Below are 22,324 nucleotides of genomic sequence, written 5' to 3' on the forward strand. Positions count from 1 at the left end.
GTCTTGAAGTGTAATGTCTTATAATCAAGACACAAACCCAAAAACCATAAGGGAAAAGATAGATACATTAAAAGCAGTGAAATTAAACATTTCTGTTTGGGTAAAAAATACTACAAAGGGAAAAAGGCAAATAAACTGCAAACAAACATTTGCAACATCTATTATAGACAAGAACTCATTTCCTTAGTAAACAAAGAGCTTTTATAAATCGATAAGGGGAGGCTGGCCCAGTGGTGGAACGGTTAAGTGCGTGCGCTCCACCGTGGCGGCCCGGGGCTCACTGGTTCGGATCCCGGGTGCACACTCTCGCACCGCTTGTCAAGCCATGCTGTGGTGGCGTCCCATATAAAGTAGAGGAAGATGGGCATGGATGTTAGCCCAGGGCCAATCTTCCTCAGCAAAAAGAGGAGGAATGGCATCGGATGTTAGCTCAGGGATCTTCCTCACAAAATAAAATAAAATAATAAAATAAATAAATAAATAAATTGATAAGAAAAACAAATACAAATGGATTAAACATTTGAAAGAATACTTAATCTCATTCACAATAAAAGAAGTGTGATTTAAAATAAGGAAATACCATCCTGACAAAAATCTAAAAGTCTGAGAGGATACAGTATTATCAAAGATGTAGGGAGACAGGCAGGCTCATAAACTGGTAAGAATATGAATTGCTGCAATCTCTTTTCAGACAATTCGGCATTGTCTATCAGAATGTAAAGCACACATACCCTTTAACTGAATAATTCCCTTTCCAGAAATTTACCCTATAAGAGTACTCACACATGTACACAAAGATGCATATACAGTCCATTAACAGGACATGTTAGTATATTCATACGATGGAATACTATACCACTGTTAAAAACTATTGAATTGTGGAACATTCATATGAAAGAATTAAAAAGAATGAGGTACTCTTAGAAGAAGTAGAGTGCCTGATGCGGGACTGTCTCCTAGCTATAGTGTTAAAGTTAAAAAAAATTTAAAAAGTATGGACCAGCATGTATGCTGTGGTCCCACTATATAAAAAAGAAATAAGAATGTGTGGGCATACATTCACATACACAATTGTTTGTGAAGGCTTAGAAAATTTCTAGAGGGCTCTACAAGAAACTGTCAACAGTGAATGATCCAGAAAGGGAACAGAGGAGATAAGAGAGTCTTAAGTTTAATTGTACTCTCCTTTATAATGTTTTGTTACCAAGTATAAATGGGTTTTTTTTCTTTTCATTAAAAAGGTTGATTTAGAGAAGAGTAGATATGCTTCTGCCAGAGGACTCATCAGCCACAGCACAAGAAAAGTAAAGGAATGAAAAAGGTATTAGGTACAAAAAGGACAGGACTGGAAAGGAGACATCAGCTGACTAGAGATTTTAACAAACTTTTAGAAGATGGAATGTTGACAAAGGAGGGTAACTGAGAAAGCAGGGTGGAAAGGCAGAGCACAGAGCCGCCCTGGAGAAACGCGCCCTGAGGATGGACACTAGAGAGGCTGAAGGTCTTGGAAACAAGGGGTCCTGTGGAGAGCATGAGAAAAAGGGGGGAGAAGGATGAAGTGAACATCTGTATGTAGATGTACATACAACCACAGTCACCCCCTCCCCTGTAGCACCCCTAGAAGACAGGCTTCTAATGCTCAGGCAAAAGACCAGAAGCCGCTTCTCAGACCAAAACCAGACATGTAGAGTTCCATCGTATCCGGGTGCCCACTGGCCTACTTGATGGAGCCAACAGCCCACCAAACACACCCCTCAAATTTTCCAATACTTTTAAATTCCAAATTTCCTATTAAAGTTTGGACTCTAGAACAGGATCTCCTCATGGCAGGGACAGGGACTTAATCATTAGCATCCACAGAACAACACACATAGCAGACACTTAAAAGTAAGTGTTGAGTCAATGCCTTAACAAATTACAGGCGACGGTAAGAAATAACAAATAGCTTTCTGGGACAAACTTAAAAGGAAATCATGAAATTTGTACAGAGTACACACAGAAACAAAAGATGAGAGCTGTCCTGTTATAAAAATCGCCTTTTCTGGGGCCGGCCCGGTGGCACAGCAGTTAAAGGTGTGCGCTCCGCTTCAGCAGCCCAGGATTCACAGGTTTGGATCCCGGGCACACACCAATGCACCTGTTGTCAAGCCATGCTGTGGCAGCATCCCATATAAAGTAGAGGAAGTTCAGGGCACAGATGTTAGCCCAGGGCAGATCTTCCTCAGCAAAAAAGAGGAGGATTGGTATCAGATGTAAGCTCAGGGCTGATCTTCTTTGCAAAAAAAAAATGTAAAAAAAAAAATCACCTCCCCTCACTCCTGTACTGGCTTTTGTTGAGCTCCCTGCCTCAGATTTATAACTCATTTGCTAATTGACTGTTCTTCTCTACCATCAACACTAGTTGCTTAATTTATTTTAAACTTTTATATTAACAAAAGCAAGAAAATAGAACACATAAAGTTTGAAGTTGGCAACTCAGAAAATTTTGTTGGACCATATGCTTTGAGTTAACCCCAGCATTAATTTGGATATTTTCAAACAGCCATTAGTTCCAAAATAAATCAGCCTTCTTTATGTTTATTACTTTAACCATAGCCATGCATAAACAGGGGCTTGATATATGCCTTGAGGTGATGGTGACCACAATATGGTCACCTAGTCTGAGGACCATAGGATTCTTAGTGCATTAGAATAGGAGATCTTTCCATGGCCATAGCAACTTTGGTCGGAGGTCCCTCAAATATATCACACAGAAACTTGATGAAATATGGGGAGGTGTAGTGCAAACAACATATTACCAGAAAAAATGCCTCAAATGCATGTCTTCTTTTTGGAAGTTATCTTTAAATATAACTATAGTTCCCCTCTACCCCACATTCATCACATTCCACTTTTCCACAACTGTGCAGCAGACATGCTCTTTAAGTGAGAATGACCCCACTTCCAGCTCCATCCCCCATAATACAGTGATGGGTTCAGGGCTGAGCTTATGATCCAAGTTTGACCAAGCAGAGTTCTGTTGTTCAACACTTGGTGAAAAAGAAGCTCTTTCTTCTGGGTAGTAGGGTGCATAGATATGACACAAGTTTGCCACTTTGAGATAAGCCAAACTGAGCACAAAGCCAAAATACACAGGAGGGCAAAATCAAGAAGATCTCAAAGAAACAGAGCCAGGACCCTAATACACTGCACCTGAAGCATACCTAAGCCCTGGACTTCTACACGAGCCAACTGATTACTTGCATTGTTTAACCAGTTTTAGTTGGGTATTCTGTTACTTGTAATTGAAAGCATCCTAACTGATGCCATAATATATTCCACTTAGCCATGTTAGTGGCCTGATATAAGTAAAGTATCTATGAATGTATCTATTCTCAAGAGAGAGCTACAGTAATCAAAACAGTACGGCACTGGCATAAAAACAGACACACAGATCAATGGAACAGAACAGAAAGCCCAGAAATAAACCTACACATATACAGTTAATTAATTTATGTCAAAGGAGGCAAGAGTATACAACGAGGAAAAGATAGTCTCTTCAATAAATTGTGTTAGGAAAACTGCAGAGGCACATATGAATTGGCAGAAAATATTTGCAAATCATATATCTGATAAGGGTTTAACATCAAAAATATATAAAGAATTCATACAAGTCAATAGCAAAAAACCAATCCAATTAAAAAATGGGCAGAGGATCTGAATAGACATTTTTCCAAAGAAGACATACAGATGGGAAACAGGTACATGAAAAGGTGTCAACATCACTAATCATCAAGGAAATGCAAATTAAAATCACAATGAGATACCACTTCACACCTGTTAAAACAGCTGTTATCAAAAAGACAAGAAATAACAAGTATCGGAGACATAGAGAAAAGGGAACCCTTGTGCACTGTTGGTAGGAATGTAAATTGTTGCAGCTGCTATGGAAAACAATTTGGAGCTTCCTCAAAAAATTAAAAATAGAATTGCCATATGACCCAGCAATTCCACTTCTGGCTATTTATCCAAAGGAAACAAAAACACTAACTCAATAAGATACATGCACTCCCATGTTTATTGCAGCATTATTTACAATAGCCAAGACAGGGAAACAACTTAAGTGCCCATCAACAGACGAATGGATAAAGATGTGGTACATATATACAATGGAATATTATTCAGCCATAAAAAAGAAGGAAATCCTGCCATTTATAACAACATGAATGGACCTTGAGGGCATTATGCTAAGTGAAATAAGTTAGGCAGAGAAAGACAAATACCATATGATATCACTTATATGTGGAATGTGAAAAAAAAAACTCATATATGTGCAGTCAGAGAGCATCCTCAAGTTTAGGAGACTTACTATAATAACCTAAGTCAAAAGGGAGGATAAGGGGCCAGCCCGGTGGCATATGGTTAAGTTTGTGTGCTCTGCTTTGGCAGCCCAGGGTTCGAGAATCCAGATCCCAAGCACGGACCGACGCACCGCTTGTCGAGCCATGCTGTGGCAGGCCTCCCACATATAAAGTAGGGGAAGATGGGCATGGATGTTAGCCCAGGGCCAATCTTCCTCAGCAAAAGGAGGAGGATTGGCAACAGATGTTAGCTCAGGGTTGATCTTCCTCACAAAAAAAAAAAAAAAAAAAGGAGGATGGTAAGAAAAGCAGGTGTCAAAAAAAGTCATTAAAATTTTTTTAAACAATATGACTATACTGAAAATTGTCCAATAAGGAAATGCACTGATGTCACGAGTGTTTGGGGTCCTGGCTGTTATGCATTCGGTGATGTACTCCAAAGCACTAAATTTAGTAAAAATTTACGTTTGAATTTTATACATATAAAAAGCCCATTTCCACACAAAGAATCTTTTGAACGTGGGGTCTATATTTTTAAAAGTAAATATCTAATCATTATTCTATTAAAATTTTCTGAAATAAAATCAAATGCAAAGTATGGATCCTGGATCCAAACACACACACACACAGAGTTAAAAAACATTTGGGGGACAATTGAAGAAATTTGAATTTGAATGTGGGCTTCATTTTTAGGATTGCCAAATAAAACACAGGCTGTCCAGTTAAATTTGAATTTTGAATTAACATAAAATAATTTTTTAGTATATGTATGTCCCAAATATTGCATGAGACATACGTATACCAAAAAACTATTCATTATTTATCTGAAATTCAAGTTTAACTGGACATCCTCTATTTTTATTTGCCAAATCAGGCAACTCTGTTCTAGATAATATTATTATATCAATGTTAAATTTCTTGGGTGTGATAATGGTACTACAGTTATGCAAGAGAATATCCTTATTAGGAGATACATAACGATGTTTTTAGAGGTCAAGTGTTATGATGCTGCAACTTACTTTCAGATGACTAAAGAAAAAAATGTATTTAGAGAGAGAGAAAAAACAAGGGTGGTAAAATGTTAACCATCAGTGGATTTAAGTGTATTGTTGAAATTTTTCAAAATAAAAAGTTAGGAAAAAAAAAAACAAAATTCGGTAAAGTGACTAATTACTGTATTACTTTTTCTTTTGAATTAAGTTTAAAATTATTCCAAAAGTATCTGCATATTTGCATTTTAGACAACTGCTTTCAAAACTGCTACCAAAACTATTCCTTTAACTGCTGCAAAGCAAACATTCGTCATCCATCATTCCAAATATTTTGATTTGATCATTCTAACTTTATTCTTTGTTCCTTATGAGATTAAAATTCTATCGTTAAAAAATAATCTAAGGTGATTCTTACCAAAGTTATAAATTAAAATAGCATGTCCTCCACCTTTCTGGGTTACTATCCATCTGCTAATCTGGCATAATTTCCATTAGAACCATTACATAATAAGGATGGTTCTTTAAAATAAAGTGTCGTTTTCAATTTGTTTAAAAGGCAGGAATACTACTTTTCCTGTTTCTCCCCACTCCCCTCACCATTCCATTATTATCTCCCAAAATGACAGAATTGGAGACAATGATTCCAGCTGGAATGCTGAGCATAATTACATCTTTTAAAAACTAGCATATATCATTCTCAACATAGACCACTTTTTGATAAAAGTAGATCACTTCAGGTTCCTAAAAAGATTTTTAAAAACTAAAAAACTGAATTATATGTTAGCACCCATAAATTCCCTTTAAACGAAAAGCTTTTTTTAAATGCCTTCAGCTGATTTGCAAAAGAACCCTCATAACCTAAAGTACACTAATTTGTTCAGTTTACTAGTATAATTAAGCCTGTTTAAGTATCTAAATAACTAGAAAGTGGGGGGGAGAATGAGCTTAAACATCTAAAACAACTAGCATAAGAAATGGCTCAATTTCTGATTATAACAGAATTTGAAGATGCAAATGACTTTTTAATGCCTCATGCATTGAAGCAACAAGTATTTACAAGTGCCTGTATGTGCCACTGGGAGACAAATGACAGAGGCAATTTCTTCAGCAAATCCTTCCGTTTTACTCACTCCTAATTGATATTCTGCTTCTGGACTAGCTTAGGTGAAGCTATGCTAGGTGTGATCTACTCCAGTCCACCACTAGTTCAGAGGGATATCCAGGACGTTAGCATAATTCTCAAACCAATCAGGAATTCATCAAAAGAAAGATGCAGAAAATATTCCTCAGTCTGAACCCAGATGAGGTTCTGAATTTGAGGAACTAAAGTGGCCTTCCAGGATTCTCCTGGATTAGTGAGGAACTCATGCTAAGGAGAGAATGAGAACACAAACATATCCACAGAGAGGCAAATGGATATAAGAACTCACAGAGACACCTACGCTCTCACACAGACACATGGGGAGGCTGACACCCTCCAGGACAACTGCCTTCAGAGTTAGCAGAGAATTATTTTGTGAATCTTCAGTGATGGCTTTGTTATTTATTCATTTTTCATTTATTCTGCAAACATGGATTAAGCATTGAGCACCTATTTTGTGCCAGGCAGTGAGCTGGGTTCTGAAGACCTAGAAGACTCAGTAAACAAAGACACAGTACTTACCGAAGAAGCATGTGGTCACTAGGTGAGCAATATGAGATGGGGCATAACAAAAGGATTGTGGGGGCAGCCTTAGCAAACACCCAGAAGCAAGAGAAGGTCCCAGGCTATCAAGGATCTTCAAGTAGCTTGTCAGAACTGGTGCTTTTATTGCCAGCAAAGAACAAAGACAGATGAAGCTGCAAGAGGCAGAGACCAGGCTCTCGAGGACCTTGTAGAACATGCTAATCATTTTGTACTTTCTCCTGAGGGCATGAGAAGCCTTAAGCATGAGAATGGTGAGATCAGATTATGTGTTAGAAATATCATTCTTGATACATTGTGGAGAATGCACTTAGAGGGAGGAAACTATAGGCAAAGACACCACCACTCGTATCTGCTCCACTGACCAGCCATCCTGATTGCCAGGTAGAAGTGTGGTTCAGGGAGAAATACTTGTGGGGGGTTTTCTGTGGTTTATTGGGGCAAAGGCAACTGAAGGCAGCTCCGTGGTGGTCTCCACTGCCATGAAGGGGCTACAGATTGCCTTGGAGCTGTGCTTCAGGATTCTCCTAGAGAAACTGTACATGGCTGTGGCAGTGTGGCCTGAAACACATGTTCAGATGCTAATATCTGCACATTTCCATGAGATGATGGCATGGGTTGCAACTGCTCAGTTTTTCTTTTATGGTCTCTTGTTTCAGAATAGAGGTTTTCAGTCAGCTCAAAACCAACTGCATAAAGCAAAATCGGCTTACTATTCAACTTAAGAAACTAAGTGAAGGCAAATATCTAATTCTTGAAAAGCTTCATATTGTTAAAAGAGAATATTACTTCTTAAGAGTTATCCTTGAAAGATGCCGCCTTCATAGAGAATCTTTAGGAACGGTAAATGGGAAGGTAACTGGTGAAGAGCTTACTAGGTACAACTCTGAACTTCAGGCTGAAATAGATTTTATGGAAAAACAACTGAAAAAAAGGAAAAACTAAACAATTCAGAACTAGATTAACTAGGCTTGACAAGAAGAACGAAATTACTAGAACATAAATCAAAATCTATCACATCACGTGGCTTTTCCAAATAGAGCATGTGCATCACCAAAGGGTCGGCCTTCGTGTGAAAAGAGATCTCCCTTTCCTCTACTCAGATTCTCCCCCTTGCTACCACGCTTTCCTCCCCACTTCCTCCTCCAGTCACACTCCTTGTTGCCAGTGGATCCAAGGGGACAATTCTTAAAATAGAGACTCCAGTTTTCCGACTCCCTAAATACTTTCTGGCAAGGGATTTTTTTACTGTACTGTCTATTCATCCCGATTTTCTTCTTCTATGTGCCGGATTTTCCCCCACCATCCCCACATTCTGAAAATAATAGAAAATTACCTTTAGGGTTGATTCTGTCTTCACACGAACTTATTATCGAATATTCTGAATTTGAAAAGAAACTTGTGACTTTTTTTTGTCTTTCTTCAAATGTAAGTTTGAATTCTCAATTTTAGTTTCAAAAATTGCTATTTTTTAAGTGATATACTTTTGCACAAATGGAAGCTTTATAGAATAATAATTCTCGGAACCATTTTATAAAATTTATTTAAATATTAATCTTATTGAGTGTATTATTTACATGTTATTATTCTCTCTAGAGAGTAAATATTGCATTTAATTTGATTAACAGTTCATTATTACAAGAATAATACTGAATTTATGTAATACTGAAACTGTTACACGCTCAGTTCAGAAATCAGACACACTTGAAATGGCAAAGCCATTCTATATGCCAAAAGCAGTATCCTATTTTAATTTATTTAAATTCTTTTTGTTTTTTTCCTAAGGACAATTCGCCCTGAACTAACATCTGTGGCCAGTCTTCCTCTATTTTGCATGTAAGCCACCACCACAGCATGGCCACTGATGAGTGATGTCGGTCTGCGCCCAGGAACCAAACCCAGGCCGCTAAAGTGGAGCACACCAAATTTAACCACTAGGCCACCAGGGCTGGCTCTAATTTATTTCAATTATAAGATAAATATGACAGTAGCTTGAATATGTTTTTAATTGGCATTTTTTTAAACATGTTGAAAAAAGTATTTTAAACATTGCTTCTCAGGAGCAAACAGTTAATACATATAAACTTAAATAAATATATAAATTTGTACCATATATTTTTTGTGGGTTTTATGCTGTTAATTTGGATGTATATATCCACATTTGGAATCTGGTCTTTCAAGAGTAAATCAACAGTAATGTGATTCATAAAATTTCTTTATGGGGGCCAGCCTGGTGGTGTAGTGGTTAGGTTCGCATGCTCCGCTTCGGTGGCCCAGGGTTCATGGGTTCGGATCCCGGGTGCGGACCTACACACCACTCATCAAGCCATGCTGTGGTGGTGTCCCATATACAAGGTAGAGGAAGATTGGCACAGATGTTAGCTCAGGGCCAATCTTCCTCACCAAAAAAAATATATATATATTCTTTATGCGAGTCAGAATTATAAGTCCCAAGCGAAGCAATATATAGAATAGAATAAATTTAAATCCTTTTATTTAGAGTGGGTTCTCAAAGACTTTTCCCATATGCATTTTATACCCACTTGAATTTTTGTACTTAATTCACTGAGTTATAAATAACTGTTCATGACTATTTCCTCCACTGAACAAGGTATCACTGAAATCAGAAACCATTAATCTTATTCACATCTATATCCTTGCTCCCAGCATGGAGCCTAGGACACAGCGAGGACCAACTCTCTTTTTCTTGAATTCAATTCATATACAATAATTCTGGATCTTCTGATAAACAAAGAGATATATTTTCTAGCTAAGCATGATAGACTTTTCTGTAAAACTAAAAGTCATTTGCTTTTCCCAGCTACACAATAGAACTACCATCCCCAGGACCCACTCTGGAAATGTATTAACTCTCCTTTAGAAGACAAGAAGACACTCGGCTAATTATTTCCCCAGTACATGAAATGGATACCTTACCTGGAAAAGACCAAACACTGCCAAAAGAGAGGTAAGATTAAGTCCAATATTAAATGGAGACATAACTACATATTGTACATAGAACTCAGAAACATCTGGCAATCATGGAAAAGATTTAAGGCCAAGAAAATTCAGCTTATGAAATTTCAGAAAGAGGAAAAAAAATTCCATTGCTAAAAACCTCTTACAAAGATATTTCCTATGCCTTTTTAAGCACTGTGCTAATAATTCTCCTTCCTCAATCTATTTGTAAGAGCAAATGCTAAATAGAGTCTAGAATTATATTATCAAGAAAAGTTGTAATTTTCTCAAAATGATAAAAAAAACCTGTTGAAATGTCTCACAATTACACTTAAAATATTTTTGCTATGGAATATTATAAATAAGCTAAGTTGGAGAAAATATTGAACACCTGGTTACCTACCACCCAACTTGATCAGCTCTTCACATTTTGACATATTTATTCAAAATTTACATAATAAAACATTAGATACAGTTGAAGCCCCCCTTTGTGCCCTTCTTCCTCAGAGTTAACAATCCTGACTTTGAAGTTTATCATCTCCATGCTATGTAACATTCCATTTTAACAATACATTCTGGGGCCGGCCCCGTGGCTTAGCGGTTAAGTGTGCGCGCTCCGCTACAGGCGGCTGGGGTTTGGATCCCGGGTGCACACCGGCCGGGGTTTGGATCCCGGGTGCACACCGACGCGCTGCTTCTCCGGCCATGCTGAGGCCACGTCCCACATGCAGCAACTGGAAGGATGTGCAACTGTGACGTACAACTATCTACTGGCGCTTTGTGGGGGGGGGGGATTTTTTTTTTAAATAAAAAAATAATAAAAATAAAAAATAAAAAAATACATTCTGATTTATTTATCCATTTTTTGTGGTATCTGCTAGCTATCCCCCCAAAACAGACTCTTCTTTGCCCATTTTTCTACTAGACTGTTTGATTTTTTTCTGTTTTTGTTAGAAGTTCTTTATATATTCTAGACAGCAATCCAGTCAATCCTTTTTGATGCAAATATTTTCTCCCAGTCTGTGGTCTGCCTTTTCCCTTTTTCTATGGTGCTTTTTGTTGACTAGAAGTTTTCAATTTTAGTATGATCAAATGTATCCATCTTTGCCTTTATAATTTAGGCTTTCGTATCTTGTATAAGAAATTCTTCCTTTTCCCAGGTTCATAAAGATACTCTTCTATATTTTCTTCAAGAAGTTTTAAAGTTTCACTTTAAATTTAGGACATTAATTCTACAGAATTTATTTTTTATGTTTAGAGAGGAAGGTATCTAACTTTATTTCACTTTTCACATAGATAATCACTTGTCTCATCCCTGTGTCTTGACTAGACCATCTTTTTCCCACTGATCTTCAGTGCCAACTCAATGGTGTATCAAGTTTCCATGTATGTTCTGGACTTTCTATCTTGTCCCACTTGTCTATTTGTCTATATAATAGAACAGTGAGTAGTTCTGTTAACTAGAGGCAGGTATATATAAATGGAAGTAATGGGACATTAGATGGGAAAGCTAAACTAAGTACAGTTCAAGTAGAACCTTGAATACAATTAATGGTCTCTCATTAGCCCTCAAATCTAGTCAGGCTGCAGTTATCTAGAGTAGGGGTTGGCAAATTATGGCCTGTGGGTCAAATCCAGCCTGACACTTGTTTTTAGAAATAAATATTTATTGAAATACATATATTTATATATTGTCTGTGGCTGCTTTGACTACAATGGCAGAACTGAGTAGTTAACAACAGAAATTGTATGGCCCCCTAAGCCTAAAAGATTTCCTGTGTGGTCTTTTATAGAAAATGTTTGCCAACCCCTGATCTAGTGACCTGACCGTAATCTCAACATAGATTCCATGTACTGATGCCTCTATATGGCCTATGTAATTCTGCTGCCATAACCCAAGTAGTCAGCTTTGGTTGATAATAACAGATTAAATTCTAATCCTAAATATTATAAAATAGGGCTATAGTCCCTTTCTTGAAATTCACTGCAAGGGATTTATTAAAGACATTCTCATCTGAAATTATGTTGAAGGCATAATTTCACCTTTTGGAAGCATGATAAAACTTAAAATGTAATTGAATACATTGGTTAATTATTCTGAAGACTGAAGCAGGTCCATTACACTCTGTTTCTCAAATTTCAGATTTTAAGTGAGACTTTGGTATGTTAGTTCTCAAAAAACAACAGTTTGACCCCCAGTCTCACATCCTTACAGATAATGCCTTCATTGGGTTAGAACGTAATGCTTTTGCTTCTGCTTTCATAAAAATTTGATACAACAAACATTGATTTAAAAATATTTCTGGGGGCCAGCCTCATGGCCTAGTGTTTAAGTTTGATGCACTCCACTTCAGCAGCCCAGGTTCGGTTCCCAGGCGTAGACCTATACCACTCATTGGCAGCCATGCTGTGGCAGCGACCCACATACAAAATAGAGGAAGACTGGCACAGATGTTAGCTCAGGGTGAATCTTCCTAAACAAAACATATATATATATATTCCCGGTCTTTAATAAAACTGTATCTATAGGTATTGTCCATTCTGTACTCAATGTTGCTTATGATCTTCTAAAGGATAAAGTTCCAGGGATCAGGAAAGTTTTACCAAAATCACACTGCTCAATCTACTCTACCTATAAGAAATGCCAGTTCTAACAGGAGGAATGGCAAGAATAAGTGCTCACTCCCTCAGCTGGAGGAGAAAAAAGAGGAACTGAGTTAAAAAACAGCAAACTGCCTAGTCTTGGATAAATAACTGACAGGATCCAGACAAAAAGGCCTCCCGCATCTCCTGAGAGAAAAGTCCACAGCCCAGCATCCCAGGTAAACTGCTCCCAGCCTCCAGGTGCTAGAAGCCAGAACAAAGAAAGCATCAAGACCTTACACTAGCTGGGTTTAAGGCAGGCCAGGTCTTTTCTACCTGCTATATGCATTGTTCTTGGCAGGCTGAAGAGAGGTAGCCAAATAAAAGATGGTAGATAGGATGCAGGAGGAAGCTGGAAATAATAATTTCTCATAAGGGAAAAACTGAACATTATTTTATGGAAAGCAGGAGAAAAAGCAAAGGAATTGTGCCCCCCCCACACACACACACAAACCAATTCCCAGGTCTCTTGGGCTATGATGTCTCCTCCCAAGAGATGAAAAAACCTGGCTGCCTGTATACCCCTGATTAACAGAAACAGAGATTTTTAGAGTAGCTCCACACTCTATGTAATTCTCTCCCTCCCTGACTCCAGAAATGCTTGATTTGGCTGTGTAAAAGTAATTCTAATTATAGTGATTTACATGAACTCTTACCATTTATGCCTAATTACCTCACAGCACAATAACAATTATGCATACATTAAATGTGTCAGATTAACCTGGCTCTAAGTTTTACTGGATAACAAAAGTAAAGTGTTCATAAATGCTCATTCTTCATAGTTTGTTGCTCATGTAGCATGGTCATCTGCTCATAACTTTTTCAAATTTTTATTAGAGAAAACATTGTTACATAGGTAGGTGAAAGCAGCCTAAGAGTCTGCCACCAATTTTTTTCTCATTGATTAACAATTCTGGCATTTTGTGAAGAAGGTGAATTTTATTTTAATATTATAGCTTAGCCTTACAGAAAGTTTCTTAGGAGTATAATGAAAAAAAAGTAAGTCCACCATAATGAATGTTTAAACATCTGGATTAAAAACAAAATCAAATGCCCATATATGTTAAGTGAAATAAGTCAGACAGAGAAAGACAAATACTGTATGTTCTCACTTATATGCAGAATTCTAAAAAAGCCAACCTCATAGAAATAGAGAGTAGAATGGCAGCTGCCAGGGGCTTGAGGGTGAAGGAAATGAGGAGACGGAGGTCAAAGGGTACAAACTTCCAGCTATAAGTTCTGGAAATCCAATGTATAGCATGGTGAGTATAATTAACAATACTGTATTATATGCTTGAAAGCCATTAAGAGAGTAGATAAATGTTCTCACCACACACACACAAAAAAGATAATTATGTGAGGGGATGTAGGGAGGCGATGCAGTATTAACTAACCTTACTGTGGTGATCATCTTGCAATATACATGAGTACCAAATCATCACATTGTACACCTTAAACTTACATATGTTATATGTCAATAATAGCTCAATAAATCTGGAGGGAAAAATCAAATACCCATAAAATCATAAATCCTATTTACCAAAATCAAAAACTCTACAAATGAAGTCCTATCACTGGAAAACCTAGTAGCCCAAATTTTCCTTCTCTGATAATCAGCATATCAGTGTTTATTTTTAGGAGAAATAGGTCTGTGGCATCTTTACAATCTTCAAAAACTAAAGCTTTTATATATGTTTTACTCAAATTATGTTAGATGTTTGGGTCTTCTTCAACGTCAAAGATTTGGCCGGCTAAAGAAACTACAGGACAAGTACTACCACAAAGAGATGTTGATCTATCTACTAAACATTTATTCAAATATGCATTAGAATTTAACAAATACAAGGTTTCATTAGACACACTTGAAACTACCTGATATGGCAAATCTCCTACTTACGTAAGATTACAACTACACAATAAAACTAGGGCTTCTAGATAGTGAGTATTGCATTGACTTACTGCTAAATAGCTGTCTGTTTACTAGGCAGACCCATCACAGCCAATTCAGAAATCAAATGTGGAAGTGTGGGAGAATACCCCTAAGAAGAGCCAAACAATAAACTTAAAGGAAAAAACCACACTGTTGAATTGGCAACCAGAAAAGTTAATGATTAAAGGATACCTTTGACTGGATACAAGTTCACCAACCACAGTAAGATGAGCCCTAGGGATAATACAGAGTGGAGAGAAGGAAAAAGAGGACTGTACTTCCCAAAAGGAGAGGACTAGAAAGGGAACAAAATACAAAATTCATGAAAGCATTTAATTCTCAGATAATCAAAAAATCCGGTTAAGTAAAACATCTTGTTTCCTGGCTATGACAGATATCCAAGTTGCTATTTTGTTTGGAAGACCACCTGTATTGCAAACTATAATTAGATATGCAGTACATAAGCAGTCGACATTTTCCAAACTTATTATTTCTTTGCTCATCTATAAACTTTTAGAAATATGGGAAAAAGAAGAAAGTTGGCCATCAAAAGGGATAATTCATCATTACTTCCTGTAACCATTGTGCTGGACCGGCCAATCACAGTGGCTACCACACTCACCTCTGAGGGAAACTGCCAGGCTCACGGGAGCCCTGGAGGGTACCTTATGCAGAGATCTGATCTTCACACTGGCTAGCAGCCTCTGAAAAACCTGGTGTGAGAGCTCAGCCCAAACACAAATGAAGTGATTGGTTGGTTGTCCTATCAGATTCTTACTCAAGAATTTAAACCACAGACACAGGAAGAGAATTTAGAAGCTGGTAGAAGGAACAGAAGTGGAAATGGGTATAGGGGAAAAGGAACAACAAAGGAAGCAGATGACATGAATGGCAGAGCACTAGAGTAAGAATATACTGCCTGTCAAGTCATCAAAGTTTTCAGAGCCACTGATGCAGCCAAAAGCTAGGCTTGGGGAGGCCTGGCTGTGAAATGAAGATGCTCTTCGCTGCTATTTGCATATGCAGTCTTATTCTAAATCTTGATTTCTTTCTGTGACCTAAATGAATCTCTATTCCTTATAACCAAAAGATGTTAATACGACTGCCTTTTTCTTTATATAAAAATAAAACTATTTAATTATATTCTCAGTGCTTTTTAAAAACTGAAATTACTTTCAGTATTTTTTAAATAAAGTACTACTAACATATGTTATCCAGTACCTTCCTTCTACAGACCTTATAATAAAAGAATATTTGGGGGAAGGGGGCAGTAGGGGGGAGGTGGTTTGTCCAGTGAACCATATTCTACCTCTTATTACTATTAATTTCCTTCATAATTTGAAGATGACACCGCTGATGACACTGGCTTCTATAATGGGATAAGGAATGGGAGTTTTCCTGTTGTCTCAGAATTTCAGCAAAAGCTCAAAGCTGAGGACAACGGGAAACAAGTTCCCCTATGGTCTAAAGAGAGGCACTAGCCATATCCATGCAGGAATTACTTAAAAAGAAGGAAAAAAAAGCCCCAAAACCAAAGGGGAACTGAAGAAAGTGATCAAGGTACAAAGTTGTTAGCTGGGTAAGGAATGCTGTGGCATTTCTCCCAGATAAAACTCATGACAAGTTGCAGTGGGTCCCCCAAGAGAAGCATCCAAGGAGATGAGGATTGAGTGTAAGACAAGATGGGCATCCCCCTCTGCAGCTGAATGCTTGTTTAGGTGAGGAAATCCACAGGCAGCTACCAAAGCAGGGTGTGGAAGAGTTCATGGAAGAACTTGACACATGTTCCCAGGAACATGGGGTGTACAGGACAAAGACAGAGACTGGTACTTGCTTCTTATCTGCAAAGTCTGAGGGCAGGAGGCTGAGTGAAGCTGCCTGTGCAGTAGGGGTTGGAGAAAGGAGATGTTATGGTTCCTGGGGCTTAAGTGGACACCATAAAAGGTGACCTGGTAGACTGCCCTGAAAGGACCCTACCCAAGAAGGCTAAGGGCAAGGGGGTCCCAGCAGAATGCGGTGGTGTGAGGTGTTCTGCCAGAGTCATGAGAGGCCAGTCAAAGAGTGGAGCAATGGGGAGGACCCCACGGGAGTCCTGAAGAACCCACCAAGGTGCCCCTCAACAGAGAGCTAGCATGTCAGCATCTACCCCACAAAAGGCCCTTAACTGGTCCCTTAAATCTCTGCTGTTTCTTTCTAATCTTTCATCCCTCTCATCCTGACCCTAGAGAAGCCAGGGAAGCAGAGCAAGTGGAAGGACAAATCATTCAGCCTTCTCTACAGTTGAACCTGGGCCAGGCCTGAGCTGGAGGGAGGGGAACGCATTGAATTGCACACAAGTTTTCATTTAGACTGGACTGCATGAATTATTACCTAAATATGAAGCTACCTGAATCCCTTAGAAGGTGAAAGAAAACTTTGGAACATCAAGAGGTCAGGAAGGGGGATTCCACAGAGCTTGTTTAAAGGAACTGGTGGGAAATTTTCAAGCTGTTTTATCATTATACCTAACTGCATTTAATCCATTTTATAAAGTGCTTACACTTTTAATTATTCAATCTTTAATATCACACAAAACTCACCTTTGAAAAAAGGCCTTCTGCCTCTATACTGTATCTTTTAAGGTCCTCGTGTAATTTCTGCAAACACTGTATGACTCTTCTTTGATGTTCATCATCCCTCAGCTCATGAGCTTTGATCAGAAAGTCATAGTGGTCTAGTGGTCCATGGCAAATAGTCAAAGCTTTTGAATAAGCCTCTGCAGCCGCAGTTGGAGACATACTCTCGGGTGTCTGAAGTGTGTAGGCTATAAAGAAAAATGTATATAAAATTTTAGACTTTCTTGAATGAAGATAGTTCATAGTGCTCTACATATGTTTCTTAATGGTCACATTAAAACCTTTAACCAATTACAAGTGTATAAATTTGGGCAATTATTATAAATATCATTTTGATTAAAATAACAATATAAAACACATTCCATATAATAAATATATTAATAATTCTTTCCTTTTAATAAAAGGGAATAAACCCCAACACCCATAAGCTATCATTGTAACCCCTCTTCTAGAAAGCCTAACCTGCTATAGCATCTCTGCTTTGCCTCCACACCAACAAACAAGCCACCTGGGTTCATCCCACGGCAGGCGTAGTACCTTTCTGGTTCTTGAGCACCAGAGACTTAGAGACTAGTCACAAGGGGTTTTCTACTGCCCCTTTATTCTCTATCCAAAACAACACAGCATTCAGATATTATCATGATGATCTCAGCTCTCTGCTTGTGAGATTCCTTTCCTTTTCCATAACCTTTAGGTTGAACACAGAGAACTGGGACACAACAGATCATCTGCTTCAAAGCAGGGTGTTCTGACTCTTTTTTTAAGCCTCTGCTGGGAGAAAAATGACTAGCCACGGCAAGGTCCAATTATAATCCCATTCCTTATCAGGTTCAATGAGCAGGTAACTCCCTCTCTATTTTTTAGAAGCAACAATAAACAGGAGCAAACTGGCACATTTTTCACACAAAGATTTCTCAAAGGAACTTTGCCAGTGTTTCTCGTTTCAGTGAATACCATGTTTCCTTTGTTTCAATAATACGAAAATTACTTAACTTTAGGGGAAAAAAAATTAAGTCAATGTTATTTCCATCTTTTTCCCAAGAGAGGAAAAAAAATCCTTAAATATACCATGAATGTTGGGGATAGAGCATGAATATTCTCTCTTTCCGAATAGAAGTTTTAGCCGGGTACAAGGCTGCCAAGTTAAATATTCCATTTCCGGGCTTCTCTGGCAGTCAGGATGGCCAGATGACCAGTTCTAACCAATGAGACGTGAACTGAAATGCGTGCAGCTCTGGTACACGCCCTTAAAGGAAAAGGGTAAACCACCCCTCCCTTTTCCTCCGCTCCCTCTGACTGGAATGAAAGTACAGTGATTGCAGCTGGAAGAGCCAACCTGGCAAGGAGAGGCACACAGAATGCTGAGCAAAGCAGAGCAAAGTTCTCCAACAATGCTGCGCTGCCAAACCAGCTCTGGACCACCTACCTGGATTTTTACGAAAAAGAATAATAAACCTCTATCTTGCATTTTGAGCTGCATATTTGGGGGTCTCTTTGTTACAGAGGCCTAAGTCGCACTCTAATTAATACAGGGGGCTTACAGCCTGCCAAAGAGAATCTGACCACAAGTCTCCTAGAACCCTGGTCCTCAAAGGACCAAGGACGAGGCTTGAGTTCAGTGTTGAAGCTGGAGGTGTAGGTTGAGAGTTCCATAAAGGTTTCCAGGAATTTGAGATATTTACTAGCGCAGTATAAAAAGAAATATATTTGGTCTTTATCCACAGTCCCGGGCACAGGGCTCCTAAGACTTCTGGAATTTCCTGAGTGATAGGGGTGCCTTTTGTTATTCATAATGAGCCCCTTTCCAGCACACCTGAGTTTATGCTAATGAGGTGACTTAGGGTAGGGCCCAAGACAGCCTCAGGACAGGGCTGGTCCCCACAAAGACTTAGCATTTAGACGGTTGGAACTTTCAGCCTCATCCACCAACCTCCTAGGAGGGGAGGGGAGGCTGGAGATTAGACTCTATAAACAATCTTGAACAATGAGATTTGGAGAGCTTCCAGAATGGTGAACACATCAAGGTGCTGGAAAGTGACACATCCAGAGAAGGCATGGAAGCTCCATGCCCCTGCCTCCATACCTTGCCCTGTGTATCTCTTCCATTTGGCTGTTCCTGAGTTATATCCTTTATAATAAACTGGTAAACATAGGTAGAGTGTTTTTGTGAGTTCTATGAGACATTTCTAACAAATTATCAAACCTGAATTTGTCGTTGCCATGCAGAAGTGTGGGTAGCCTGAACAGCCCATTTGTAGCTGGCCTCTGAAGTGGGGCCAGTTTTGTGGGACTGAGCCCTTTAACTTATGGGATCTGACTCTACCAACAGGTATATAGCGTCAGAATTGAATTGACTTGTTGGATACCCATTGGTATCGGAGGATTTGAGAATCTCAAACCAGGGAAAGTGCTCTTTTCCACTCCCTCCTTTAATTTTCTGGAGTTAACCAGGTAAGAAACTGAAGAGTAATACTAACTTCCTTCCCCTCCATCCCAGAACCCCATTCCCCAGCCCTTACCAGGTCCTCAGCCAATCAACTGTCAAAATTGACTGTAGTGGAACCATTTTAAAACAGAGTCGAAGCTGCCCTTCTGGAGAAACTGCCTTGCTGTCTTGAACCCTGGACTGGGCCAAACCTTTGGACTGGGACAAAACGGGAGTTGTTTTATAAGCAATTGTTTGAGAAATCAGCAGGAGAACAGACATCCTGATCACAAAGATTAATATTGTGGACATTCTGAAGATAAAATCAATAGTCAATCAATGAAGACTAGCTTTTTGTCTCCAACTTCAACTAAAATTCTTTGTAATACAATCTCCCTTCTTTGCCTTGAAAAGCCCCTGACTTTGACTCCCTAGCAGAACACCATTTGGGTTTCTACCTGAATCTATGCTCCCCGAATTGTTAATTCTTTGATCCCAAATAGAGGCTTTGGCTCTTAAAATGGTTTCTGTTTTTGAATTTGGACACAATCATCAATGGTACTCAGTTTTACACAGTAAATACTCTCTATTCCATTCCCTCCTCCCATTCATTCCTCATCCTACCACCCCAGCTGGGGCTCTAATTATCTCTGGCTTGGTCTCCCTGCCTCTGCCCCAAATTTACCCCTACCACACTGCCCCAAATTTACCACTACCACAATCTCTAAAATATCTTTCATCAACTACAGGGATGATCTTGCTAAAATCCAAATATGGTTTTATCAATATTTTGCTTGAAATTCATCTCACTGTTTATTTTTTTATTTTTTTATTTTTTGTGAGGAAGATCAGGCCTGAGCTAACATCCATGCCAATCCTCCTCTTTTTGCTGAGGAAGATCAGCCCTGAGCTAACATCTATTGCCAATCCTCCTCCTTTTTCTCCCCAAAGCCCCAGTAGATAGTTGTATGTCATAGTTGCACATCCTTCTAGTTGCTGTATGTGGGACGCCGCCTCAGCATGGCCGGAGAAGCGGTGTGTTGGTGCGCACCCTGGATCCGAACCCGGGCTGCCAGTGTCAGCAGAGCACGCGCACTTAACCACTAAGCCACGGGGCCGGCCCCTATCTCATTGTTTAAAGGAATGGTTTTCAAACATAATTTTAAGAGCAGCACCATTTTGACATACAAAACCTTCCATGTAATACAAAACCTTCCATGTAATCCTAAATTTATTAAGGAGAAAAGTGGCGAGAGGGGCCACAAAGTCACACTCTATTCACATCTCCCTCATTCCCACACCCATACCACCCCTATAACAGTGGGCCCTCCAGGACCAGTTCAACTGACCCATTCCTTATCAACAGAGTGACTAAGACTTGTCTTTCAGAAAATTTGCAAAGTCACATAGCCAGAGCATGTGCAGAAAAAAAATCTTGACCTGAAATGACCACAGAACCTAACATTCTCCTCCCCATGGAACCAAAGGACCAGGACATGACCAGAACTTAACAGTCACACTCTTCTCTGGAGAACTCTATCAAACATTCAAAGAAGATTTAATATCTACCCTTCTCAAACTATTCCAAAAAACTGAAGAAGACAGAATGCTTCTTAACTCATTCTATGAGGCCAACATTACCCTGATACCAAAACCAGACAAGGACAACACAAAGAAGGAAAATTACAGGCCAATATTGCTGATGAACACAGATGCAAAAATCCTCAACAAAATATTGGCAAATTGGATACAGAAATACATTAAAAGGATCATACACCATGATCAAGAAGGATTTACACCAGGGACACAGGGATGGTTCAACATCAGCAAATCAATCAATGTGATATACTGCATTAACAAAATGAGGAATAAAAATCACATGGATCATCTCAATAGATGCAGAGACAGCATTTGACAAGATCCAACATCCATTTATGATGAAAATTCTCAATAAAATGGGTATAGAAAGAAAGTACCTCAACATAATAAAGGTCATATATGACAAACCCACAGCCAACATCATACTTAATGGCGAAAATCTAAAAGCCTTCCCTCTGAGAACAGGAACAAGACAAAAGTGCCCACTCTCGCCACTCCTATCCAACATAGTACTGGAGGTTTTTGCCAGAGCAATTAGGCAAGAAAAAGAAATAAAAGGTATCCGGACTGCAAAGGAAGAAGTAAAACTCCTGCTGTTTGCAGATGACATGATTCTATACACAGAAAAACCTAAAGAATTCACCAGAAAGCTATTAGAAATAATCAACAACTAAAGCAAAGTTGCAGGGTACAAAATCAACTGAAAAAATCAGTTGCATTTCTATACACTAATAACAAACTAGCAGAAAGAGAAGTCAAGAATACAACCTCATTTACAATTGCAACAAAAAGTATAAAATATATAGAAACAAATTTAACCAAGGAGGTGAAAGACCTATACACTGAAAACTAGAAGACACTATTGAAAGAACTTGAAGAAGACATAAAGAAATGGAAAGCTATTCCATGTTCATGGATTGAAAGAATAAACATAGTTAAAATGTCCATATTACCTAAAGCAATCTACAGATACCATGCAATCCCAATCAGGATCCCAATGACATTCTTCATGGATATAGAACAAAGAACCCTAAAATTTATATGGAACAACAAAAGACCCCAGATAGCCAAAGCAATTCTGAGAAAAAAGAACAAAGCTGGAGACATTGCAACCCCTGACTTCAAAATATACTACAAA

The 22,324-nt window shown here is 38.7% G+C and overlaps 1 protein-coding gene across 2 annotated transcripts in view; it reads right to left on the reverse strand.

Annotated features, from left to right (window-relative positions):
- The window catches only part of AFG1L (AFG1 like ATPase), a 185,993-nt gene that overhangs the window by 137,065 nt on the left and 26,604 nt on the right, over positions 1-22,324 (reverse strand). Inside the window, exons 1-2 of one of the 2 annotated variants that reach the window (XM_058566510.1) lie at positions 19,682-19,811; positions 17,127-17,350 (exon numbers count right to left, since the gene is read on the reverse strand). In XM_058566510.1, the coding sequence (XP_058422493.1) occupies positions 17,127-17,324 (198 nt within the window). In that variant the 5' untranslated portion in view covers positions 17,325-17,350; positions 19,682-19,811. Of the gene's footprint in view, positions 1-17,126; positions 17,351-19,681; positions 19,812-22,324 lie in introns of those variants that run through there. The other variant, XM_058566509.1, reaches the window with a different exon arrangement.

This window comes from Diceros bicornis, chromosome 23 (genome assembly GCF_020826845.1).
Source record: "Diceros bicornis minor isolate mBicDic1 chromosome 23, mDicBic1.mat.cur, whole genome shotgun sequence".
In the NCBI taxonomy this organism is placed as follows: Eukaryota; Metazoa; Chordata; class Mammalia; order Perissodactyla; family Rhinocerotidae; genus Diceros; species Diceros bicornis.